Here is a 25,680-nt window from a genome sequence, read left to right on the forward strand (position 1 = left end):
CCTGAAGATGACTCCAGCTATGCTTGAGGATGAAGAATATTGCAGACGTCTATCAAGAACTTCTACTGGGGACTCCTGGGATAGTGGACGATCTTCTCTCCAGGCACCATCTAGTTCTGAGGGGCAAGCGTGCCGAAGAAGGGGGGGGTAAGGACCGTTATCCTGGTCATGTGTTAGGGGTTAGGTTCCTGCCAAATCGACTGGAGAGGATACAGTGTGACATAGTCCACTCTATGCTTTTCATCTCTATGTGGGGTGACAGTGTGACATATTCCACTCTGTTTCCCTTCCAGTAGAATCTGGAGGAACAAGGGAAAAACATTAAAAGGAAACAACAAAACCTAAAATGGTAAATATGGATCTGGGAAAGACCCATGCCTGCCTCCTACTGACACCAATCTAAAACTGATTAGCTTCCTGCCAGTTTGTGGGTGTACACTGCTGGGAAGGAGCTAATCCTTTTTTTTTTTTTTTGCATAGTTTTAGCCCCCTAGTGGCAGCAGCAGCAGCACACACCTGTGTCCCCCAATGAAGCAACAGAAATGATAACTTCATTCAAGGAGTTATCCACTTTCAGGAAAGTAGACCCCAAACTAGTCAGCAGGTCCTCACTCTTCCTAGGTCCATCACCAATTCCGTGCTGCTGCTCCGGTTCTGTGTGTTTTGGCTGCAGTGGTGACTTCAAGTTAACAACGTGCTGTACTGCACTTGCCAGTCACTGAGCTTGGCAGCAGCGCCAAAGTTGACAGCATGGTCAATACCTGGCCTGAGCAGTGATGTGCGCGCTTGAAGTGAAGTCATCACTTCATACAAAACACATAGCAGTGATGGGGTGCTGATGTTGGCCCCAATTAGGTTAAGGACCTGTTGAATTTGTTATTTTTGGAATTTTACACAGATTGTGGCCCACTTTCCTGGAAGTGGATAATTCCATAATTATTTTTGCATTTTCATTTTTCTTCCCCTCCTTTCAAGCGCCACAACCATAATTTTTAAGTCACTGCTGCAGTGGTGGGAAGCCAGCACTGGGCCAAGAGTGCAAATTGACAAAGTATTTGACATGGCAGGTTACCTGTAAAGAGGCCACTTGATAGGTGTTCTTATATGAAAGAACTTCTAACAATCAGGCAGTTATTCCAGCACAGGGCTGTGGAGTCGGAGTCGTGGAGTCGGAGTTAGTTTTGGTTGGAGTCGGAGTCGGTAGAAATGTACCGACTCCAACTCCAGCTTTAAAAAAAATGTATTAATATTTCATAATTGAACTTTCATATGAATTTTATAAATGTTACTCAAATATATATGTTCTACCAAACTATGAACAACAGTGATAAGCAGTTCTGCTGGAGATAGAGACATTTCTTACTTCTTGTGTGTCACTGTTCTCCACTGCCCTTATCTAATCTTATACTTGGTTAACCTCATGCTGCCCCAACCCCCTACTTACAATGTATGAAACTGGAAGTGAAAATGTGTTGCAAATTCTCAGTAGTAAAGCTCCTCCTCTAGACTAGATGTTTACTAGGTGTGCGTCTTCCAAGCATCTCACAGCTGCTACTCAGAAAAGGAAGACTGTAAGAAGTATTATCCTTTCAACAAACTTTGCATCAGTTAACTGTGAGTACATGAGGAATAACAGTATTACTGACCACTATAACAGTTGTACGACCTGGCAATAATTTTGTACAATTGTTTTTAGGAAAAACAATTGTCATTTGGATTGTGAATGCAGAATTAAAAACTTGAGAATGTCAAAGAAGCGTCACATTAAATTAGCTGTATTTGAACATTTCACCATCACTCAAGATAGAAAACATTATGTCTGTCAGTGTATAACAAATGATCCAGACGAAAACAAATGCTGTGAAGCCAAGATCAGTGCATATTCAGGCAAAGATAAAAATGCTCCTACCAGAGCTTCTAATCTAAAGAGACATTTACAGCGCTTTTATCCAGAAGTACTGAAAGCAGTGGATGAGAAAGACTGCATCCAAACCAATGAACCAATGCCCAGCTCTTCCAGCCAAACAAAGGAGCAGAGAACTTTGCAGCCATCAATTGCAAGATATTTTATCAGTGACAAAGTTACTGTGACAATGACAGTAGATACATTTAAAAAACAGATCATAGAGATTGTTGTAAAGGATAGTGTGCCTATTTCATTATTTTCACGACCAGCTTTTATGTGTCTGAATGGGGAAATGGCCCGCAAGCTTGGTGTTTCTCTGGAGAGAGAGAGAGTATTAGAAAATTAGTTATCGAAGAAGCTTTTAAACAAAAGGAAGAACTTAAAAAAACTCTCAAGGGACACTTTCCGTTTCTTAAGATGGATGCCTGCACACGTCACAGAGTGAACTATTTTGCCATCAATGTCCGATTTGTTTGTGACAAAAATGAAATAGTTACCAAGACATTGGCAGTAAAAGACACCAAAGCTCATCACACCAGTGAGTTTCTCCAGGTCTTGGTGGAAAAGGTTCTGCAAGACTATGAACTTAAAAAAGAGCAAGTTCTTTCTCTCGTAACTGACAATGCTTCAAATATGATAAGTACTATTAAGCTAATGAATGAGAGTAATGATTGTGACCAGCAGCTAGAAGAACATTCTGGGTCCACAGACACAGAAATGTTTGAAATAGAGGAACACAGTATTGTAACTGAGAAGCAAACTGAAGTTGCTTCAGATGAACAGCAACATAATAGTTTAGATGATCTTGTTGAAACTGTGTCAATACGTTCTTTCATTCATCACATGCGCTGTGTTGCGCATACGCTACAGCTGGCTATAAGGCTACGTTCACATTTGCGTTGTTGGGCGCAGCGTCGTAGACGAAACGCATAACGCATACACAACGCATCGTTTTGTGACGCATGCGTTCGACGTTAACATGAAATTTGCCGCAGAAAAAACTGCATCATGTAGCGTCGGCTGCTCCCTGACTGTTGCGCCCAAATGACCCATGCATCACAAAACGCTTGACAACGCATACCGGCGCATGTCCATGCGCCCCCCATGTTAAAGATAGGGGCCCATGACGCATGCGTCAGTATCCGTCGACGACGCTGCGCCCAACAAGGCAAATGTGAGCGTTACCTAAGAGACAGTCTGCAAGAAGGACATGCTGCTGCACTGATTGGCTAGGTGAGAAAATTGGCTACTGTTGCCAGAACCCCTAAAGTTGACTCAATTTTGAAGAGACGTGCTGGAAAAGGGGCAATTATTGATCAAGCCACACGATGGGGCAGTACTTACTTAATGATTCAGCGCTTGGTTGAACTGAAAACTTTTCTTGTAGACATGGCTAACCCTCAACTGACGCTAAATGAAAGTCAGTGGAATCAGGTGACTGAGCTGAAAAAATTGCTAGAGCACCCATTTACAGTGACTAAAAAATTACAAGCAGAGGACTTAACTCCAGGTATGTTCTTAAAGGAGTGGAAGAACCTGATGTTTCGCCTGTCCCAAAGAGGAGGGTTAATTGCAAGTGGCATTGTTACATCAATGAAACGGAGAGAGGAGCTACTATTACAAAATAACATTCTTTTGGCAGCTGTTTATGTAGATCCAATGCATCGGATTCTTCTAGATGATCAACAGCTAACTAAAGGAAAAGAAGCTCTGTTTGAAATAGCAGTAAGGATGAAAGGGTTGCAGAATAGTCAGGAGGAACAAAAAGAATTTGGTCGTCCTGCCACATCTTCACCCTCATCAACTGATGAAGAATTTAATTTAGAAAAATATTTGGATCACAAGGACTGTGCAAAGCGTTCCCGCATAGAAGAGTCATCCCCATCAAAGAACACAGCCAGTACATTTCAGCAGAATTTTTCATGTGCACTAAAAGAAATTGAGAAATTTGACCGTTCATCAAAAATAACAGTGCAACAAGCGATTCCTCTGTATCCTGACATTGTCAGAGATGTTGCCCGAGTGGTTACTGCTTTGCCACCAACCCAAGTTAGTGTAGAGAGGTTGTTCTCTGCTCTCAAAATAATTAGATCAGATTTGAGGGCATCCTTGAAGGGGGATCTGACAGAGGCAATACTTTTTCTGAGGACAAATTTATAGATTTCTTCTTATTAACTACATAACAGTGTTTATTGCATATTTACTTACAAGAGTTTAGAAAAGTTTAGAAAAGTTATTTGCTATATTCTAATTGTATTCTAATAAATATAGCTTTTACTCTAAGTGGTCTGATTACTTATATGATGGTGAGAAACTGAATAAGCACGATGTTAATATTTTACAACAGTAAATTTATTGTTACAAATTGGCCATTTATGAAAGAGTCGGAGCCGGAGTCGGAACCTGATAAAATCCAGGTGTCGGAGTCGCAACTGTGGCTTACCGACTCCACAGCCCTGTTCCAGCATAATATAATCTCTGAGGCTGGAGAAATTTGATTACATGGAAGACATGAAAATACAAGAGGAAATGATAACAAACCTGGGATGTGCTCTCGAATATTTTGTACAAGTTCTAGGTAAGCTTCTCTTGTGTACCTGTGAAGCAAACCAGGAAAAGGAAGAATGATGACATTTTAATGTGTTTTCATATTTCATCAAAAATTACAGATGGAGCCACTTTGGACTGGTCTGTGTGGAAAAGATGGATACCACAGTATCAGACGTCAAACAGAGTACGAAGTGTCTCCATTTGCCTCTTTATGATGGGGGATTCCGTTGGGGGTTTCGTTTGAAACGCTTTTTCATGGGATTTACATGGAAACCCAGACGAAAGTGCTCAGCGCAGAACACAAAAATGTGATCCCAGCCTTATTTTGGTAGCGATCAAAAATGTTATGTACCCCAAAATGTTACCAATAAAACCCCTAATTTATACATCACAAAACCAGCCCCCACTCAGGTCATCAGTCACTGGAAAGATCGGGGTTCCCACGATATTGGTAGAACAAAGGTTTGGAAAAAAGAGTCATGGCTCAAGCCCACTCAAATAAAAATCCAGTGAATGCTGTGTTCCGAAATTCAAATGCCCCTCTCCTTGTGAGTCCCACTGTGCCTAAACCACAGTACGTGGCCACATGATTGGCATCATTGCAGTGGGGAGAGAGCACTTAATTTACGGAGTGCCTGTCACCAGAAGTAGAATGTGGGGGTCGCTATACTGTATGGAGGCACAATGTATGGGTCGTGGATGTTACAAAATAGCTCCTGCTGCCATAGATGAATTCATTGAGAGGTGCAATTTCTACAATGGGGTCACTTTTGGAGTCCTGGAACCTTAGAGGCTCCGCAAATGTTGCACGTAAACTATTTTAGCAAAATCGGTGATCCAAAAAATAAATAGCGCTGCCTCCTTCTCAGCCCTGGCGTGTGGCCTAACAGTAGTTTCTGACGACATATAGGGCATCACCTATACGTTCGGGAGAATTTGTGCAATAAATTATGGGGTTCAGTTAAACACTTGCAGCAAACACAATTACGGCACATTTTTACCACTAAAATGTCCTATTCCCAAGTCTCAATATTATAAAATTCTGTGAGGCACCTATGGGTTCAAAATACTCATTAAACCCCAAGATTAATTCCTTAGGCAGTAAAGTTTCCAATAGGACAAGGGGAGATTTCTGCTGATCTGGCACCTCGGGGGCTCAGCTAATGGAGCCCACAATCTATTCAAATGAAATCTGCATTCTAAAAGCCAAGCAGTGCTCCTTTCCATCTGATCCCTGCCAAGTGCTCAAATAGCAGTATACAACCACATATGGGGTATTGCCACATTCGACAGAAATTGCATAAAACATTGTAGTCCAATTTCTTCCATTAACCCTCGTGTAAATTATAATTTTGGTGCGAAAACAGTATTTTAGTGGAAAAAAATTACTTTTTTGTTCTCACATCTAAAGGCTATAAAGTTTCGTGAGCCACCTGTAGGTTAACCCCTTATTTTTTTTTTACTTTTTGGGCAAAATGGGCATGTTAGGGCTTGTTTTTTGCGGGACGAGTAGTACTCTTGAAAAGCACCTTTGGTTTTACCATGTTGAATACTAGAAAACGGGAAAAAAATGCTGTGAAATTGCAAAAAGAGGGATTTTTGTGTACTCACCGTAAAATCCTTTTCTCCAAGCCAATCATTGGGGGACACAGACCGTGGGTGTTATGCTGCTTGCCACTAGGACACTAAGTGATACAAAGAAAGTTAGCTCCTCCCCTGCAGTATACACCCTCCTGCTGGCTCTCAGCTAACCAGTTCGGTGCAAAAAAGCAGTAGGAGATCAGTAACAAGATATTAGCTTACAGCATGTCATATTATATATGAGAGTATAGCATATCAGATTATAAAAACAAGCATAAGCCAATACCAGGGTGGGAGCTGTGTCCTCCAATGATTGGCTCGGAGAAAATTTTTTTACGGTGAGTACACAAAAATCCCTCTTTCTCCTTTGCCTCATTGGGGGACACAGACCGTGGGACGTACCAAAGCAGTCCCTGGGTGGGGACCACATCAGATCAGGCCCTGTGTAGCCGCTACTTACAAGTGCGCCACCGCGGCCTGCAGAGTCCGCCTGCCCAGACTCACATCTGTGGAAGTCTGGGAATTATAATGCTTCAAGAATGCGTGCGGACTGACTGGACGAATTTGCAAGCTTGCAGGCGTGTCTTGTCGACGCCTGGTGCCTAGAACCCACGATAGACAGGGAGATAGGCTGATATCTAACACGGAAGGACTCCTGGATGGTGAAAGGAATACACCAGGCTAAATGGCCGATGAAGACGGCTAAACCCTTCCTGTAAACGTCAGGAAGCCTTCCCCTTACCGGCAGGAAGCCCAAGATACAGTGTCCATCCTTCGGAAGGACGCCGTCCTCGAGACGTACCTACTCTCGCTCCGTCCGGAATATGGAGAACTCATTCCATTTTGTGGACTGGTGCTGAAAGAGATGAGGGAAGAACTATGCCCTCATAACAGTGGTAATACAATACCACCTTGGTAACAAGGGACGGGGATGGCCTGAGGACAACCTTGCCTTGAAGGAAATAAGGGAAAAAAGTCTGAAAGGACCCGTTAGCACCAAAGACTCGTCCGGATGAGGATATCGCAGAGAAAAAAGGGGCGACCTTCCCTAATAGTAAGGTCTGTCCGGATCGAAAAAAGGAGTCTACTGTAATACTCCTAGGACCATTAAGGTCCCAATGATCTAACGGTATGCGATAGGGCAGAACTACGTGTGAAAACTTCCTGCGAGAAAGTCCCTACTTGCAGTTTTGTTGCAGAAAGGCGGAAAGCTACCAGCTCCGCAAGCAAAAAAACTGATGTGGTCCATGTGGATTTCCGAGGATCACTGGGGCCCTTTCTGCTTCTGATAAACTTTCGGAAGTAGTGGAAGGGGAGTTATGGAAACTGGTACCACGGAAGAACCAGAGCATGCAGTGCGGTGGATCTTGGATCTCGAGGCCGAACCACGAACTCGAGTACACAGGAGATCAGTCTGGACGCCATCCGAACTACAACTGGAGAGCTCCAGTGAAGGCAGTTCTGATGGAAGACTTCCATGTGAAGTTCCCATTCATTTGAGGCGAAACCCTGATGGCTGAATATGTTCGCCGCCCAGAGTTATACTCCTGGGATATGTACTGCCGAGATCACCGAGTGATAGATCGCGGCCCATCAGAGAATGTGAGTTACCTCGGCCATGGCGCCTGAACGTGGGTACCTGCTAGATGATTGACGTATGGCACAGCCGTGGCATTGTCCAATTGAATTCAGATGGGTTGACCCGCCAGAAGGCAGTGGACCTACTGTAGGACTACCGTTCGGATCTCCAGATCAATGATCGGGAGAAGAGGACTGGCATTGGCAGTTACTAGTAACCACTGAACCGGGAGAAAAGCCCTGGATGAAGAAGGAGCTCAGAGACTATCGTCTGAAAGTCTGTTTGACTTGCAGAAAACGAGCGGAGCGAAGGAAATTGCTTCCATTGTCGTCTCCATTTTTCCTCAGAACCCTCCCAGCAAATCGAGTGAAATGAGGGGATGAGTGATCAAGTGCGCGAGCTCCCTGTTGAAGGACCATGACCTTGTCTGGAGGGAGAATTACCACCCTTCTGGAAGAGTACCGGATCATCCTCAAAAAGGATATCTGCTGGGCTGGAAATGAGAAGTTGTCTAAGTCTAGCCAGCAGCCCAGGTGAGAGGGTATCGCAAGTGATATAGACGACTTAGCGTAGTCCTGGAAGGGCAGGTAGACAGTCGGCCAAACAGGGCAGGACGACCACGCCTCTAGGGTGCAAGAGGAACATGACAGCCACCATGACCCTTGCGAACACTCTGGGTGCGGTAGCAAGGCCGAAGGACAAGGTCGTGACCTAAATGCTGTTCACGAATGGAAAAGTGAAGGAATTTTTGAAGAGGGTAAGCATCCCGAATGTCGATGGATGCCAGAAACTGCACCTTTTTTCTGTTGAAGCAATGGCTGAGCGGAGGAACTCCATTCGAAGAAGAACCTTGTGAAAGGTTGTTAGAAGTTTGAGGTCCGGGATCGGTCCTACTTCTCGTTTCCCTTTTTGGAACCAAGATCCCTTAGATCTAGACTGTCCTGGACAACCCTTTCACTGCTGGTCGGGGCTGTAGGAACGTACGATCCTTTGTTAGTCTCCCGCTCAAAAGATTTGATTGACCAGCTGTACTGTCTTCAGGAAAGGGTTACTGGTGTGAATCAAAGTAGTTAAGGTCTCCAGCCAGGAGACCGTTGCTCTAGCAATCCATGCGGCGGCTAGGGAGGGTAGAGGGCTGGACCCGAAGCCGCAAAACGGAACAAACCAGATTTGCTATTTGACAGACCGTGGCATTCTTAATTGATGACACATCGGGCAGTGATACTGGTAGGTAAACCACAGGAGGTTGTACCCGGTTAATCTGCCAAGAGGCAGAATGCGCGGCTGCTTCCAGCAGGTCATTGCAGAGTTAAAAATTAGGAACCCTCGATCCACCATCCTTTTAACAGGGAAGTGGAGAGGGATCATCCGCCTTCTTGCATCTTCTGTTAAATAGTGGTGATGCAGAGGGGGGTGCTCAGATGCCCGAAAAGGGTGCCTCTGTACATCCACAGAGTTCAGGTCTCCGGGTGGACACGACAGGTTGTCTGGCGTTAGGCCAGGATGCAGAAGAGGATACCTGGAGGCGACACTCCGTGTGTACGTCTGTTGATGGTGTGGGGGGATCGGTGCCCTTTAAAGGGCCCGTCGCCCTTAAAAATCAGACCAGGCATGGCGTCCCACGTAGAGGCTTCTGTCCAGTGAATCGCATATCCGGACTGGACGGCAAATGCTCTACGAGGGAGTTTAGTCTCCTTATGAGGGACACTGTGTAGTCTAGAGCAGGACCGGAGTCCTCGTCAATGTACAGAGATTGGATGATGATATAAATAGGCGAGTCATCCTTTACTGAAGCTCTGGCAAGTCCAGGTCCAAGGCAATATCCGATCCATGTTCAGAGTCTTGTTGTCAGCAAATCCTTGGAGAGTGATCATGAAATGAAAACTTCCATTTTGTAGATGCCTGTACGTTTCTAGAATACTCGCGGCCCCTGCTAGCCGACGGATCCCATGTAGGAGAGGGACCATGTATATCGGGCCTGCGAGCACTCCGAGCCACAGAGGGATCACGGAGGGATTCAATTTCTTGGTCAGAAAAACCATGGGTTGCGGCAGTGACAAAGTCCACTGAGGGAACTAGTTACACTGGGATAAACTGGGATCAGCGGCGGAGGGCTCCTCATTTATGACCAGCTTCAGATTGGTCGTGTGCCTTTAAGACCAGGGAATACTGGTTGTGTGTCTTTAAGACCAGGGAATACTGGTCGTGTTCCTTTAAGACCAGGGAATACTGGTCGTGTGCCTTTAAGACCAGGGAATACTGGTCATGTGCCTTTAAGTTCAGGGAATACTGGTCATGTGCCTTTAAGACCAGGAACACTGGTCATGCGCCTTTAGATAAAATCTCGCAGAGAGCGAGAAGCGCCAATTCGGGGGGCGGAGCCACAGGCACGACGTGGGCGGAGCCTCAAGACTTCCATGAATAGGCCCGAGCCGGGGTCTAAATTTCTGCAGCCGGAGCCAGCGTAGAAGTGAGGGGCACTGCATTGGTCGAGAAAATTGAGCGCTTCCGTGCGAGGCGAAAAGCGCCAGGAAAACAGGCAGAGCCGCCTTAGGGCGCCACAGTGCGCTTCCGGGGTGCGGCCTACACATCGGCCGAAGCCGGGGGCTAAATTTTGTAGCCGGCTGGAGCGTTACCTCAGGGAGGTGGGCCACAGGGAAGCCTGAGACTGCCTGTGAATATCCCGCTGCAGAAGCCCATCGCAGGCAGGATCCACTCACCATCGTTGCGCGCCCCGGCATGGAGCCGCCGCGGATGTCGGGTATTGCAGCGTGGACGGTGCAGGGATAGAGGGATAAACCTCAATCCATCATCCCTTTTGTTAGGGAGGTGGAGAGGAACCGTCCGCCTCCTTGTGCCATCCGCTTTTACAGTATACTGCAGGGGAGGAGCTAACTTTCTTTGTATCACTTAGTGTCCTCCTAGTGGCAAGCAGCATAACACCCACGGCAGTGGCGTAACAACAAAGTTATGGGCCCCGGTGCGAATTTTCAAATAGGGCCCCCCCCCATGCCAAAATATTTTCCACCCAAATTCACGTTTTCTATTCATTTTGCACACTATAGTTTTGTTGCAATATTTAATAAATATAGGCATATTTAAATACAGTATTTAAAGCAAAAGATATTCAAATGCTGCACAAGAGTTATGGCCCCATAAGATGCTCCGTATAGCCACTGCCCCTTATAGTGCTGCACAAGTGTTATGGCCCCATAAGATGCTCCGCACAGTCACTGCCCCTTATAGTGCTGCACAAGCGTTATGGCCCCATAAGATGCTCCGTATAGCCACTTGCCCCTTATGCTTTTGCTGCCATAAAAAAAATAAATCACATACTCACCTCTCTTCGCTCAGGACCCCCGGCACTTTCAATATTTACCTGGCTGCTCCTCGTGCGGCTCCGTCTTCGGCACTGACATTCAGCAGAGGGCGCGCACTGACTACGTCACCGCGCCCTCTGACCTGAGCGTCACTGCCAGAGGACGCTGATGACAGAGCCGCACCGGAACGAGGAGCGGTAAATATCCCTGCTTCTTCCACCGCTGCATCTTCTTCCTGTATTGAGCTGTCACAGTTACCGTTCATTACAGAAATGAATATGCGGCTCCACCTCTATGGGAGGTGGAGCCGCATATTCATTTCTGTAATGAACGGGACCATGTGATCGCTCAGTGCAGGAAGAATCTGCAGTGCTGGAAGAAGCAGGGACGTCCAGGGACCGCGCGGGGAGTTGGTAAGTATAATTAGAGAGCCCCCGCCACCCCTCCCCTGCTTCCCGCCACTACTCACATACAAATTATGTCTGCATACCTCTGGACAGCTGCAAATAACAGGACAAATAAAGATCGGCTTGAGGGACCCCTCAGCAGCAGGAGGAGGACGACGCAGCAACAGCAAGTTGCAGCTTTTTAGGTTTAAAAAGTGCAAGCTACGGCACTCGGCCACCCACCCAAGCAGCTGCGGCAGCTGCCTTAGACCAGTCCTCTCCTTTCCTTTGTGGCTGAAGGTCTGAAGGACCTGTGGACATGCCTCTCCAGGTCACAAGGTTGGATCACGTGACCGCATTGAATCCATCTTCCCCCATGTAACTGGAGGACCTGCGGTGACGGCTCCCTGCTGCGGGTCACTCACAAATGGTGGGTCATCATGGGTGATTTCATTCTCCTTCACTACTGTCCATGGGGCCCCTAAGTAGTCTGGGCCCCGTCGCAGCTGCGACCGCGGTAGTTACGTCCCTGACCCACGGTCTGTGTCCCCCAGTGAGGCAAAGAGAAAGTACAATCCCACACATTTTTTTTTTTTTTACTAGAGTCACTAAATGCTAAAACTGACCTGCCATTATGATTCTCCAGGTCTTTCCGAGTTCATAGACACCAAATATGTCTAGTTTCTTTTTTATCTAAGTGGTAAAAATAAATCTAAACTTTGTTAAAAAAAAATTGCGCCATTTTTCGATATCCATAGTGTCTCCATTTTTCGTGATCTCGGGTTGGATGACGGCTTGTTTTCTGTGTGCCAAGCTGATGTTTTTAATTATACCATTTTGGTACAGATATAATATTTTGATCGCCCATTATTGCATTTTAATACAATATCACGGCGAGCAAAAAAACGAAATTCTGAATTTTTTTCTCGTTACAACAGTTAGCAATCAGGTTAATCCTTTTTTTTTTTGATCGGGCAATTCTGCGATTCTGAAGGTGGCGATACCAAGTATGTGTAGGATTTTTTTATTTTTATTTATTTTTTTTATTTTAAATGGGGCGAAAGTGGGTGATTTGAACTTTTAGATTTTTTCATATTTTTAAAAACATTTTTTGTTTTACTTTTGGCATGCTTCAATAGCCTCCATGGAGACTAGAAGCTGCCATAACCCGATCGGCTCAGCTACATATAGGTAATGATCAGATCGCCTATATGTAGCTGAATTAATCACTTGCTATGAGTGCCGACCACTGGGCAGCGCTCACAGCAAGTCGGCAGTGAGAACCATAGAGGTCTCCAGGAGATCTCTGGTTGTCATGCCAACCCACCGGTGACCAGCGATGACGTGACGGGGTCACCGGAGGGCAGATTTCCGGCGCGATTGCTAGGAGCTTGTTAAATGATGCTGACAGAGTTTGACAGCGGCATTTAACGGGTTAATAGCCACGGGTGGATCGCGATTCCACCCGCGGATGTTCCGGGCACATATCAGCTGTTCAAAACAGCTGACATGTGCTGGGAAAGATGTGAGCTCACTGCCGGAGCCCACATCAGAGGGAGGGAGTCCAACGTTGGCGTACTATTATGCCCAACGTCGGAAAGGGATTAGAAACCAGTTTTGTGGGAAAAATTTTAATTTTTATTTTCACGGCTCTTTGTTCTAAAACTTCTGTGAAACGCCTGGGACTTCAAGGTGCTCACCAAACATCTAGAAACATTCCTTGAGGGGTCTAGTTTCCAAAATGGGGTTACTTGGGGGGGGGTTTCCACTGTTTAGTCACATCAGGGGCTCTCCAAACGCGATATGTAATTTTTGCGATGAAAAAGTCAAACAGTGTGCCTTCCCTACGGAGCCCTACTGTGTGCCAAAACAATAGCATTCCCCCACATATGAGGTACTGGCGTACTCAGGAGAAAACAGGTCCATTTTTTCCTGTTATCCTTGTGAAAAAAAAAAAAATGGGCTAAAGTAAAACAATTTTGAAAAAAAGTAAAATGTTAATTTTTTTCTTCCACATTGCTTTTAGTTCCTGTGAAGCACCTGAACAGTTAAAAAAACCTTCTTGACTGTGGTTCTGTGGACTTTGTGGGGTGCATTATTTAGAATGGTGTCATATTTATTGTAAAACTGAAAACAAGACCATACAAAGAAAAGTCCACATGGGGTTCTTGAAAAAATAGTTTGTATGATATGATTTCATGATTGAAAACAGAGAACGATAAAACAAAGATAAAACTTACCCACGTCGCATGGCTTCTAGAACTCGGTTACTTCCACTCTGAGCTGGAATGTGAATTTGTTTGCAGATGTTATGCCGCTCTCGTATTAAATACAAAACCTTAAAAGAAAAACAAAAATATCATACTAATGCAATATATCCTAAAGTATGCTTCCTTTTTCTGTTGGACTCTTGGGGGTAAAAAGCAATGACGGAACCCTCTGCGCACTTTGTGCTGGAGATTACAAATGATGAGTTGGGGTATCTGAGCCATGAAAGCTAATTCAAACTTCTGGATGTCTGCTCACATAAAACTACTGCAAGAGTCTCTCCGTGAACGGAAAGTTTATTAAACAAGGAACTCCATCTTCAACTCATTCCCGCCGCAGCTATTTTTCCTCTTAATGCTTTTGTTTTTTCCTCCCCTTCTTCCTGGAGCCATAACTTTTTTATTTTTTATCATTGTAGGAGTATTTTTTGCAGGACGAGTTGTACCGGTAATTTTCAATGACACCATTTATTTTACCATGCAGTGTACTGAAAAATCATGTAAAAAAATTCCAAGATAAAATGACAAACATGCAATTCAGCCATTGTTTTTTGTTTTCATGTTGTTCATTGTATAGAAAAAGTGATCCGGTAGTAGGATTGTCCAGTTTTACGATTAAGGCGAGAAATAATTCAGAGGAAATAAAAAAAAATGTTTTGTTGCCTCGCTATTTTTCGAGACACATACCATTCTTATTTTTCTGTTGATAGAGCTGTATGAAGGCTTGTTTCTCCTTCGCCTCATTGGGGGACACAGACCGTGGGTGTATGCTGCTGCCACTAGGAGGCTGACACTAAGTGATACAAAGAAAGTTCGCTCCTCCCCTGCAGTATACACCCTCCTGCTGGCTCTCAGCTTAGGCTACTTGCACACTAGCGTTAACTGCATTCCGTCACAATGCGTCGTTTTGCCGAAAAAACGCATCCTGCAAAAGTGTTTGCAGGATGCGTTTTTTCACGATTAACATTAAGCGACGCATTGTGACGGATTGCCACACGTCGCACCAGTCGTGCGACGGATGCGTCGTGCAGTGGCGGACCGTCGGGAGCAAAAAACGGTACATGTAACGTTTTTTGCTCACGACGGTCCGCTTTTTCCGACCTCGCATGCGCGGCCGGAACTCCGCCCCCCCCTCCCCGCACTTCCCCGCACCTCACAATGGAACAGCGGATGCGCTGGAAAAATGCATCCGCTGCCCCCGTTGTGCGGCGGAGACAACGCTAGCGTCGGGAACGTCGGCCCGACGGACCGAGCCCGACGCTAGTGTGAAAGTAGCCTAACCAGTTCTTGCTTAGTGTCTGTAGGAGGCACACGGGTCTGTTTCAGACCCCAACGTTTTTATTTTATTTTTTACTTTTCTGTAAATTTTTATTTTTTAATTAATGGAGTGAAGGGGGCGACGGATCCTTTCAAGGTTCCGATCTCCCCCGAATAGTGTTGAGCGATACCGTCCGATACTTGAAAGTATCGGTATCGGAAAGTATCGGCCGATACCGGCAAAGTATCGGATCCAATCCGATACCGATACCCGATACCAATACAAGTCAATGGGACTCAAGTATCGGACGGTATTCCTGATGGTTCCCAGGGTCTGAAGGAGAGGAAACTCTCCTTCAGACCCTGGGATCCATATAAATGTGTAAAATAAAGAATTAAAATAAAAAATATTGCTATACTCACCTGTCCGACACAGCCTGGACCTCAGCGAGGGAACCGGCAGCGTTGTTTGTTTAAAATTCGCGCTTTTACTTGGTTACGTGAAGTCCCGGCTTGTGATTGGTCAGGGCGGCCATGTTGCCGGGACGCGGACCAATCACAGCAAGCCGTGACAAAATTACGTCACGGCTTGCTGTGATTGGTCCGCGTCCCGGCAACATGGCCGCCATTAACCAATCACAAGCCGTGACGTCACGGGAGGCTGGACACGCGCGCTTTTTAAAATACGCGCATGTCCAGCCTCCCGTGACGTCACGGCTTGTGATTGGTTAATGGCGGCCATGTTGCCGGGACGCGGACCAATCACAGCAAGCCGTGACGTAATTTCGTCACGGCTTGCTGTGATTGGTCCGCGTCCCGGCAACATGGCGCCGTGACCAATCATAAGCCGGGACGTCACTGGAGGCTGGACACGCGCGCTTTTTAAAATACGCGCATGTCCAGCCTCCCGTGACGTCACGGCTTGTGATTGGTTAATGGCGGCCATGTTGCCGGGACGCGGACCAATCACAGCAAGCCGTGACGTAATTTCGTCACGGCTTGCTGTGATTGGTCCGCGTCCCGGCAACATGGCCGCCCTGACCAATCACAAGCCGGGACTTCACGTAACCAAGTAAAAGCGCGAAATTTAAACAAACAACGCTGCCGGTTCCCTCGCTGAGGTCCAGGCTGCGTCGGAGAGGTGAGTATAGCAATATTTTTTATTTTAATTCTCTCTTTTACACATTATTACATTAATGTTGTTGCGATACCCGATACCACAAAAGTATCGGATCTCGGTATCGGAAATTCCGATACAGCAAATATCGGCCGATACCCGATACTTGCAGTATCGGAATGCTCAACACTACCCCCGAACCATCAACAGGCGAGCATGCGGAGTATACCACCCCGTACCCTTTCCTGCGACGTGGGAAGCCATGCCTGAGCTCACTTCTGGGGCGACGGTTCCTTCACGGTCCCGATCTCCCCACACCAGCAACAGGCGACCACATGGAGTGTCGCCTCCATGTATCCTCTCCTGGGGCCAGACCTAATGCCGGACAACTGGCCCTGTCCACCCGGACTGAACTCCATGGATGTACAGAGGCCCCTCTCTATGGCGTCCGAGCAGCCCCCACTGTCCCACCAATGTGAAAGCGGATGGCACAAGGAGGCGGACGGTTTCCTCTCCACCTCCCTAATAAACAGATGATGGATTGAGGCTTATCCCTGCACCGTCCATGCTGCACAGAACAGCGCTGAAACCCACATTCGCGGCGGCTCCATGCCGGGACGCGCACCGATGGTGAGTGGATCCATCTTCAGAGGCATATCCACATGCTGACAGGCAGCCTCAGCCACTTTCTTGTGGCCCACCTCCCTGAGGTAACGCTCCGGCCGGCTGCAAAAATTTAGCCCCCGGCTTCGGCCGATGTGTAGGCCGCATCCCGGAAGTCTCTCCTGGAACGCCCCGCTGGTGTCGCTCGTCAGCTACAGAAATTTAGGCCCCGGCTTGGGCCTATTCAACATCGTGTCCGTGGCTCCGCCTCCCAAAATTGGCGCTTCTCGCTCTCTACGAGATTTTATCAACTCTGCAACTCCCGGTGGCCATCTTGGTCCACCTGGCCGGCTCACACTGGGGCGACGTTTTTTTTGCATTAAAGGGGCACATCGACTCTACATCAGTACCGTGTAAGGAAGTACCTGACAAGTCCCTTAAAGGCACACGACCAGTATTCCCTGGTCTTAAAGGTACACAACCAGTTTTTCCCTGGTCTTAAACGCACATGACCAGTATTCCCTTGGCTTAAAGGCGTATGACAAGTATTCCTTGGTCTTAAAGGCGCATGACCAGTATTCCCTGTTCTTAAAGGCAAATGACCAGTATTCCCTGGTCTTAAAGGCGCATGACCAGTATTCTCTGTTCTTAAAAGCGCATGACCAGTATTCCCTGGTCTTAAAGGCGCATGACCAGTATTCTCTGTTCTTAAAGGCGCATGACCAGTATTCTCTGTTCTTAAAAGCGCATGACCAGTATTCCCTGGTCTTAAAGGCAAATGACCAGTATTCCCTGGTCTTAAAGGCGCATGACCAGTATTCCCTGGTCTTAAAGGCGCATGACCAGTATTCCCTGGTATTAAAGGCAAATTACCAGTATTCCCTGGTCTTAAAAGCGCATGACCAGTATTCTCTGTTCTTAAAGGCGCATGACCAGTATTCCCTGGTCTTAAAGGCGCATGACCAGTATTCCCTGGTCTTAAAGGCGCATGACCAGTATTCCCTGGTCTTAAAGGTGTATGACCAGTATTCCCTGGTCTTAATGGCGCATGACCAGTATTCCCTGGTCTTAAGGGCGCATGATCAATCAGAGGAGCCCTCCGCTGCCAACCCCAGCTTATCCTCTAGTTCCCCTCAGTGGACTTCATCACTGACCGCAATCCATGGTTCTCTGACCAAGAGATTGAATCCCTCTGTGTACCCTCTGTGGCTCAGAGTGCTCGCAGGACCGATATACATGGTCCTTATCCTACATGGGAGCCGTCGGCTAGCAGGGGCCGCAAATATTCTAGAAACGCACAGGCGTCTAGAGACATACAGGCATCTAGAAAATGGAAGTTTTTCGTTTCCTGCTCCCTCACCAATGATTTGATGACAACAAGGCTCTGAATATGGATTGGATATTGCCTGAACTTGCCAGAGCTTCAGAGAAGAGTAACCAATCTCGGTACATTGACGAAGACTCTGGTTCTGCTCTAGACTACGCAGTGTCCCTCATAAGGAGACTAAACTCCCTCGTAGAGCATTTTCCATTCAGTTTGGATAAGCGATTCACTGGACAGTAGCCTCTACGTGGGATGCCATGCCTGGCCTGATTTTTAAGGGCGACGGGTCCTTTAAAGGGCACCGATCTCCCCACACCATGAACAGACGAGCACATGGAGTGTCGCCTCCATGTTTCCTCTTCTGCATCCAGGCCTAACGCCAGACAACCTGTCCTGTCCACCCGGAGACCTGAACTCTGTGGATGTACAGAGGCACCATTTTTTGGCGTACGGGCACCCCCCTCTGCATCACTACTATTTAGCGGATGATGCAAGAAGGCGGACAATTCCTCTCCACTTCCCTGTTAAGAGGTTGATGGATCGAGGGTTCCTAATTTTTATCTCTGCACCGTCAAAAGAGAGCGGCGATGGCAAGAGACTATGACCTGCTGGATGCAGCCGCACATTCTGCCACGGGCAGATTAACCGGGTAGAATCTACTGTGATATACCTACCAGTATCCCTACTCGATGGGTCATCAATTAAAAATACCGTGGACTGTCAGATAGTAAATCTGGTTAGTTCCGTCTTGCGGCTTCGGGTTCAGCGCTCTATCCTCGCTAGCCGCCGCTTGGATTGCTAGAGCAATGGTCTCCTGGCTGGAGACCTTAACTACCTTGATTCACACCAGTAACAACTGGCCAATCAAATCTTTTGAGCGGGATACTGACAAAGGATTGTATATGGATTGTCCAGCACAGTCTAGATCTAAGGGATCTTGGTTCCAAACAGGGGAACGAAAAGTAAGACCCTGGACCTCAAACTTCTAACAAACTTTGACATGGTCCTCCTTCTAGGGATGGAGTTCCTCCGCTCAGTCATTACTTCAACAGAAAATGGTGCAGTTTCCGGCATCCATCGACATTCGGGATGCTTACCCTCTTTAAAAATTCCTTCGCCTTTCCATTCGTGAACAGCATTTTCAAGTCACAACCTTGTCCTTTGGCCTTGCTTCCGCACCCAGAGTGTTCGAACGGGTCATGGCGGATGTCATGTTTCTCTTGCACCCTAGAGGCGTGCTCGTCCTGCCCTGTTTGGTCAACTGTCTAGCCGCCCTTCCAGGACTACGCTGAGTTGTCTATATCACTTGCGATACTCTCTCCCCTGCGCTGGCATCTACACTTAGACAAGTTCTCCTCATTTCCAGCCCAGCAGATATCCTTTTTGAGGATGATCCTGCACACTTCTAGAAGGATGGTAATTCTCCATCGAGACAAGGTCATGGCCCTTCAACAGGGAGCTCGTGCAAGGAGAGTTCTGAGGACTTGATTACTCACCCCCTCATTTCATTCGATTTGCTAGGAAAGTTCTGAGGAAAAATGGTGACTACAATGGAAGCGGTTTCCTTTGCTCCGCTCGTTTTTAGAAAGTCAAACAGACTTTCAGATGATAGTCTCTGAGCTCCTTCTTCATCCGGGGCCTTTCTCCCGGTTCAATGGTTACTAGTAACTACCAATGCCAGTCTTCTTCTCCCTATCATTGCTCTGGAGATCCGAACGATAGTCCTACAGCAGGTCCAATGCCTTCTGGTGGGTCACCCTATCCGAATTCAATTGGATAATGCCACGGCGGTGCCATACGTCAATCATCTAGCAGGTCGCCGCGGTCAGGCGCCATGACCGAGGTACCTCACATTCTCTGATGGGCCGAGATCTATCATTCGGTGATCTCGGCAGTATATATCCCAGGAGTAGAACTCTGGACGGCAAACAAATTTGGCCGTCAGGGTTCTGCCTCAAGTCAGTGGGAACTTCTCCCCGAGGTCTTCCATCAGATCTGCCTTCACTGGAGCTCTCCAGTTGTAGGTCGGATGACGTCCTGACTGACTGCCAATGTACTCATGTTCGTGGTTCGGCCTCGAGATCCAAGAGCCATCACACTCCATGCTCTGGTTCTGCCATGGTACCAGTTTCCATAACTCCCCTTCCACTACTGTACTTCCGAAAGCCTTTCGGAAGCAGAAAGGGGCCCCAGTGATCCTCCGAGATCCGCACTGACCACGTCAGTTTTTGTTTGCGGAGCTAGTATCTTCCCGCCTTATCGCAGCAAAACTGCAAGTAGGGACTTTCTCACAGGAAGTTTTCACACGTAGTTCTTCCCTATCGCATACCGTTAGACCATTGGGACCTTTATGGTCCTAGATCATTGGGACCCTAATGGTCCTAGGAGCCTTACAGTAGACTCCTTTTCATCCGGGCAGACTTTACTATCAGAGAAAGTCACCCTTTTTTCTCTGCGATATCCTCACTCTGACGAGTCTTTGGAGCTAGCTGCTCTGCTCTTTCAGACTTTTCTCCCTTATACCTTCAAGGAAGGTTGTCCTCAGGCCATCCCCATCGCTTGTTACCAAGGTGGTATTGTATTACCACTGTTCTGAGGGCATAGTTCTTCCCTCATCTGTTTCGGCCCCAGTACACAAAATGGAATGAGTTCCCCATATTCTGGATGAAGTGAGTGCTCTGAGTAGGTACGTCTCGAGGATGGCGTCCTTCCAACGGTTGGACGATTTATTTGGGCATCCTGACGGTAGAGGAAGGCTTCCTGACGTTTTCAGGAAGGGTTTAGCCATTTCATCGGCCATGATAACATGGTGAATTTGTTTCACCATCCAGGAGTCCTTCCGTGCTAGATGTCAGCCTGTCTCCCTGTCTATCGAGGGTTCTAGGCACCAGGCGTCGGCAAGGCACGCCTGCAAGCTTGCGGATTCGTCCAGTCCGCATGTATTCTTGAAGCACTATAATTCCCACACTTCCACAGATGTGAGTCTGGGCAGGCGGACTCTGCAGGCCGCGGTGGCGCACTTGTAAGTAGCGGTTACACAGGGCCTGATCTGATATTGTCCCCACCCAGGGACTGCTTTGGGACGTCCCACAGTCTGTGTCCCCCAATGAGGCGAAGGAGAAATAGGGATTTTTGTGTACTCACCGTAAAATCCTTTTCTCCGAGCCATTCATTGGGGGACACAGCTCCCACCCTGGTATTAGCTTATGCTTGTTTTTATAATTTGAAATGCTATACTCTCATATATAATATGACAGGCTGTAAGCTCAATCTGATATGCTATACTCTCATATATAACATGACATGCTGTAAGCTCATATGTTGTTATTCATCTCCTATTGCTTTTGCACCGAACTGGTTAGCTGAGAGCCAGCAGGAGGGTGTATACTGCAGGGGAGGAGCTAACTTTCTTTGTATGACTTAGTGTCAGCCTCCTAGTGGCAGCAGCATACACCACAGTCTGTGTCCCCCAATGAATGGCTCGGAGAAAAGGATTTTACGGTGAGTACACAAAAATCCCTATTTTCTGACTTTTCATTGATAGCATTTCGAGGTAAGCAAGACTTTTTGATAGGTTTTTACTGTATGTTTAGGAAGGTGTGGTAACTGAAAAATACTATTTGATTTTTGGACTCTTTACAGCATTTACTATATAGGTTAATCAATTTTATATTTTGACAAACCAGATTTTTACAGACGTGCCAATATCAGATGTTAATTTTTTTCCTTTCCTTAATTTTAATGGGGTAGGTAAAGGGTTATTTCAACTCTTTATATTTTTAACAAATATCCCCTACGGGTACCTGAATTGCTTATCTTATATACTATAATACCATAGAATTGCATTTGTAGTGTAAATAATCATCTATGAATCTAAGCCAGTGGATGAACTTCCCATAAGTACAAAAATGACAGTTACAGGGGAAAATAGAAGCCCTTGGCCATTATGGTAGCTCATGGGTAGGGCGTAATTGCATTACGCGGGCGGATGGGACGAGCACACCATTTAACTGTCATTTTTAGAAATTGACAGAAGCATCTAAATGGTTAACAGCAGCAATTGGAGTTCAACTCCAGCCACCGTAGAGACAAATGTCAACTTTGCAACACAACTGGCATCTATCAAGTTTGAGGAAAGCTCAGTCTTTAAGCCCCCTTTCCACTGTTGGGGACACCAGGATGGATGCACCAGTAAGTCCATATGTACTAAGGGGCTAAAGAGTTTTTCCCAGTAAATCAAGTTATTTAAAGGACAGGGAAAAATGTTCTAATTGCTGGGGTTTCAACTGCTGTGAACCTCACCCCAAGTGATCCTGAGATTGGAGCTCTGCGGCCCCCTCTTGCATAGAGCAGAGATTAGCATGCTCGACCTCGGCTCCATTTAGTGTCTATGGGAGTGATAGTGAAAGTAGAGCACTGTACTTGGCTTTTCCTGGCATCCCTAATAGCAATGAATAGAGATGACTCTAGAGCCCCGATTTCTTTATTGACTGATTTTTTTTCTCATTTTTTTATTAGGCATGTTCATTAATGGGTTAGCAAAATTTGTATTCCTTTTTACTTAGTCAGGTTATTTTACACAGCTCAAAGTCCAAAAAATCTCATTTTGCCACCTGGAAACTGTCAACATGCTGTAGTTAATGGACCATTTTATTATTTAGCTGCATTTAGTACAAGTAAAGAGTGGTTGTAAAGCAGCAGAATCTCATCATTCACATTGTTTTCACATTCCCTAAGGGCCCTAAAGTGGATGCACTTATTTTAAATAATATCCATGCTCATCAATAACCAACCTCATCAGGGAAATCCTTAGGATGTGGGGATGTAAAGCGTATTCTCATTTCTGGGTCTATTCTGGAAACCTGATCCAGAAGGTCCACAAATCGGAGTCCCCCTTGTTTAGGTTTGTAGATTGTACTGAAGCTGCGACTAAGGTGAGAGGTACCAGAAGTAGGAAACTGAGCCGAAGATGTGTCACAATAACTATTGACATTCTGACCAAGTAAAGTCACTTCCTTAACACCCTACGAAAAATCAGAACATGGAATAAAAGCACAGCTTATAAATTATGTTTTTGATATATAGACATTCAGCAATACTAAGAATTTATTTCATATAGAAGCTTAATGACAGGTTTGATCCTTAAAGGGATTGTTTGGAATTTTCAAAAATTAGCCTGACAACAAAGAATAAAATAAAAAAAAAAACAGGATAAAATAACCATTAGTCACTTGTTACTGTAAATTTCCTGAAACTTAAGAGATTCTTCCAGTTTATTCCTGTCTGTGCTGCAGATGTGGCAACATAAATGCATGTAACCTATGCAGTCAACAAGTGGCCATACAATCTGGACAATGTAGTCACGTGCACGGAATACAATGGTATTCACCACCCCCTAACATCCATTAAAATGCATTGTTTTGGAATTTTTATGTCTTAACCACTTCCCGACATGGTAATTTTCATTTCTTTTTTTTGCACTTTAATTTGTTCCTCCCCTTCTTCCAAGAGCCAAAACTTTTATTTTTCTGTCGATATGGCCGCTTGAGGGTTTGTTTTTTGTGGGATGAGTTGTATTTTTTGAATGAGACCCATTCGTTGTATCAGGTAATGTGCTGAAAAAAAAATTCAAAATGTGACAAAATTGCAAATAGTTTTTGGGCTCTTTATTCACAGGCTTCATTACATTGGCACTATGATTCTCCAGGTACTACAATTACAGTGATTCCAAATGTGCAAACTTTTTTTAGATAGCAAAATGAGTTTGGAAATTTGTATAAAAATAAAATATAAATAAATAATTTGGCTATATCAACATTTTCTGAGACCTGTAATGTTTTTTATGTTTTTACATAAGACTTTATCGCACATCATCTATCAGAAAGGGGCTAAACTTGGCATTATTTTCCAAAGCAATTTAATACCATTTAAATTTAATTTAATTTTTTTTTTTTTTTTTTTTTACAAGAGGACTTGAATGCAATACACTGCAATATCTTCTATTGAGCACCCAAACCAAATTCTATTGGGAAGGGTCTAAATTTGGCTCTTCTTTGAATATTGTGTGTGAGGTTTCCAGTGACTGAAAAAAAATAACAGGATGTGCCGATTAGAACTTGAAACAGGAAAATTTATCAAATCCAGTGTGTACCTCAACAGCACCCTTCATGACTGTGGGATGGATTTACTATCTTTTTTTGCGTTGTGGTATAAACGATAGACAAAATCAACATCAGCTTATAGCTAGAGCAGATTTCACATTTTAGGTGCTGGAGCAGCTCAAAGATGAACCAAATTTATTATGAGGCATAGCATATCATACTCCAGGACTCTTATTAGGATTGGTACATAAAAGGTCAGTCTAGGTAACTTCTGACATCTGCCATATTCTGATAAATTAGAGGCTGATGCAAGCCAATGAAACACGTGACATGTTTTGGCAAAGCGGTTTCCTGTCTGCACCTCTGCAAATGCTGAGGAGTTTCTAATTTATTAAACACTGTCTCAGTTCATGAAGCACTGGGTTAGGGGGCTCTAAGGCAAACTTGCATGAGTGATGGGCTGAGTTTATGGGCTACATTCATGCCATTTCCTGACACATCACGGATTATTTTTTGATCATTCAATTTTGTTGTTCATAAAAATGGCAGAAGTGGAATTCATGGGGAAAAGAAGTAACATCAGGCTTGGAATTGTGCAATGTGAATGCTTCAGACACCCTAAAGAATATTTTTAATGTGGGTAGTATTAAAAGAGTTATGCAGAATCGCTGGCAGAAGCGGTCCGTGACCGCTCTTAGCCAGCACCGTGTAGAGCAGGCAGGTAGTTAGCAAGTAGCTGCCAGTAGGTAAAAAAAAAAAGTCCTCTTCAACCCCTTAACGACCAATGATATGTCTTTTAACAGCGGCAGTTAAGGGTACTTATTCCTCAGCGCCGCTTTTTAACGCCGCTGAGAAATTAGGGTATAGTGGCCCAGCGTTGGAAAATCTCCGGGGTTTCGGCTACCGCGGATAGCTCAGACCCCGTAGAACATGATTCGGGTCTGTTTTTACAATCCCCAGTCTTGTGATCGCCATTATTCACCGAATAACGGCAATAGCACAAAAAAAATTGTCCACTAATTTCTCTCTCCTCTGATATGATCTAGCATATTAGAGGAGAGAAATGGGGTCCCCCGATCCCCCCAGTACCTCCGCCATCCCCCGGTCTTCTTCCAGGAATAAAATGGTGGACACATGCACAGTGCGGTACGGTACCCAGCCACAATGGGAGATTTTTCCTATTGGTTCATTTTGATCATTGTGATAGGGTCTATCAGAGTGATAAAAATAAAGAAAAATAGTAAATGAAACCCCCTTTTATCATTCCCCTTAGGTAAAAATAAAAAAATGTATTTTTTCCATTCTTTGCAGTTAGGGTTGGGGCTAGGGTTGTGGTTAGAGTTGGGATTATGGTTAGGGTTGGGGTTAGGGCTGTGTTAGGATTGATTTAGAATTGAGGGGTTTCCACTGTTTAGGCAAATCAGGGGGTCTCCAAAGGCAACATGGTGCCCGCCATGGATTACATTGATTCTGAGACCTACCATGCACCCAAACAGTGGCTTCCCCCACGTAACGGATATCGGTGTACTCAGGAGAAATTGGACAACAAATTTTGTGGTCCATTTTCTCGTGATACCCTTGTGAAAAAAAAATGTTTGACAATCCAAACTCCCTTCAAATGTGAGGTGGTCCCTAAAAAAAATGGTTTTGTAAATATTTTGGGAAAAATTAGAAATCGCTAGTCAACTT

General features: G+C 45.5%; 1 protein-coding gene across 4 annotated transcripts in view; it reads right to left on the reverse strand.

Annotated features, from left to right (window-relative positions):
• Positions 1-25,680, reverse strand: part of CDK5RAP1 (CDK5RAP1 mitochondrial tRNA methylthiotransferase) — an 84,853-nt gene that overhangs the window by 17,935 nt on the left and 41,238 nt on the right. For 3 of the 4 annotated variants that reach the window (XM_077251629.1, XM_077251630.1, XM_077251628.1), the window contains exons 8-10: positions 22,684-22,914; positions 13,563-13,660; positions 4,448-4,503 (exon numbers count right to left, since the gene is read on the reverse strand). In XM_077251629.1, coding sequence (XP_077107744.1) covers positions 4,448-4,503; positions 13,563-13,660; positions 22,684-22,914 — 385 coding nt within the window. The remainder of the gene's footprint in view (positions 1-4,447; positions 4,504-13,562; positions 13,661-22,683; positions 22,915-25,680) is intronic. The other variant, XM_077251632.1, reaches the window with a different exon arrangement.

Source organism: Ranitomeya variabilis, chromosome 4, assembly GCF_051348905.1.
Source record: "Ranitomeya variabilis isolate aRanVar5 chromosome 4, aRanVar5.hap1, whole genome shotgun sequence".
NCBI lineage: Eukaryota > Metazoa > Chordata > Amphibia > Anura > Dendrobatidae > Ranitomeya > Ranitomeya variabilis.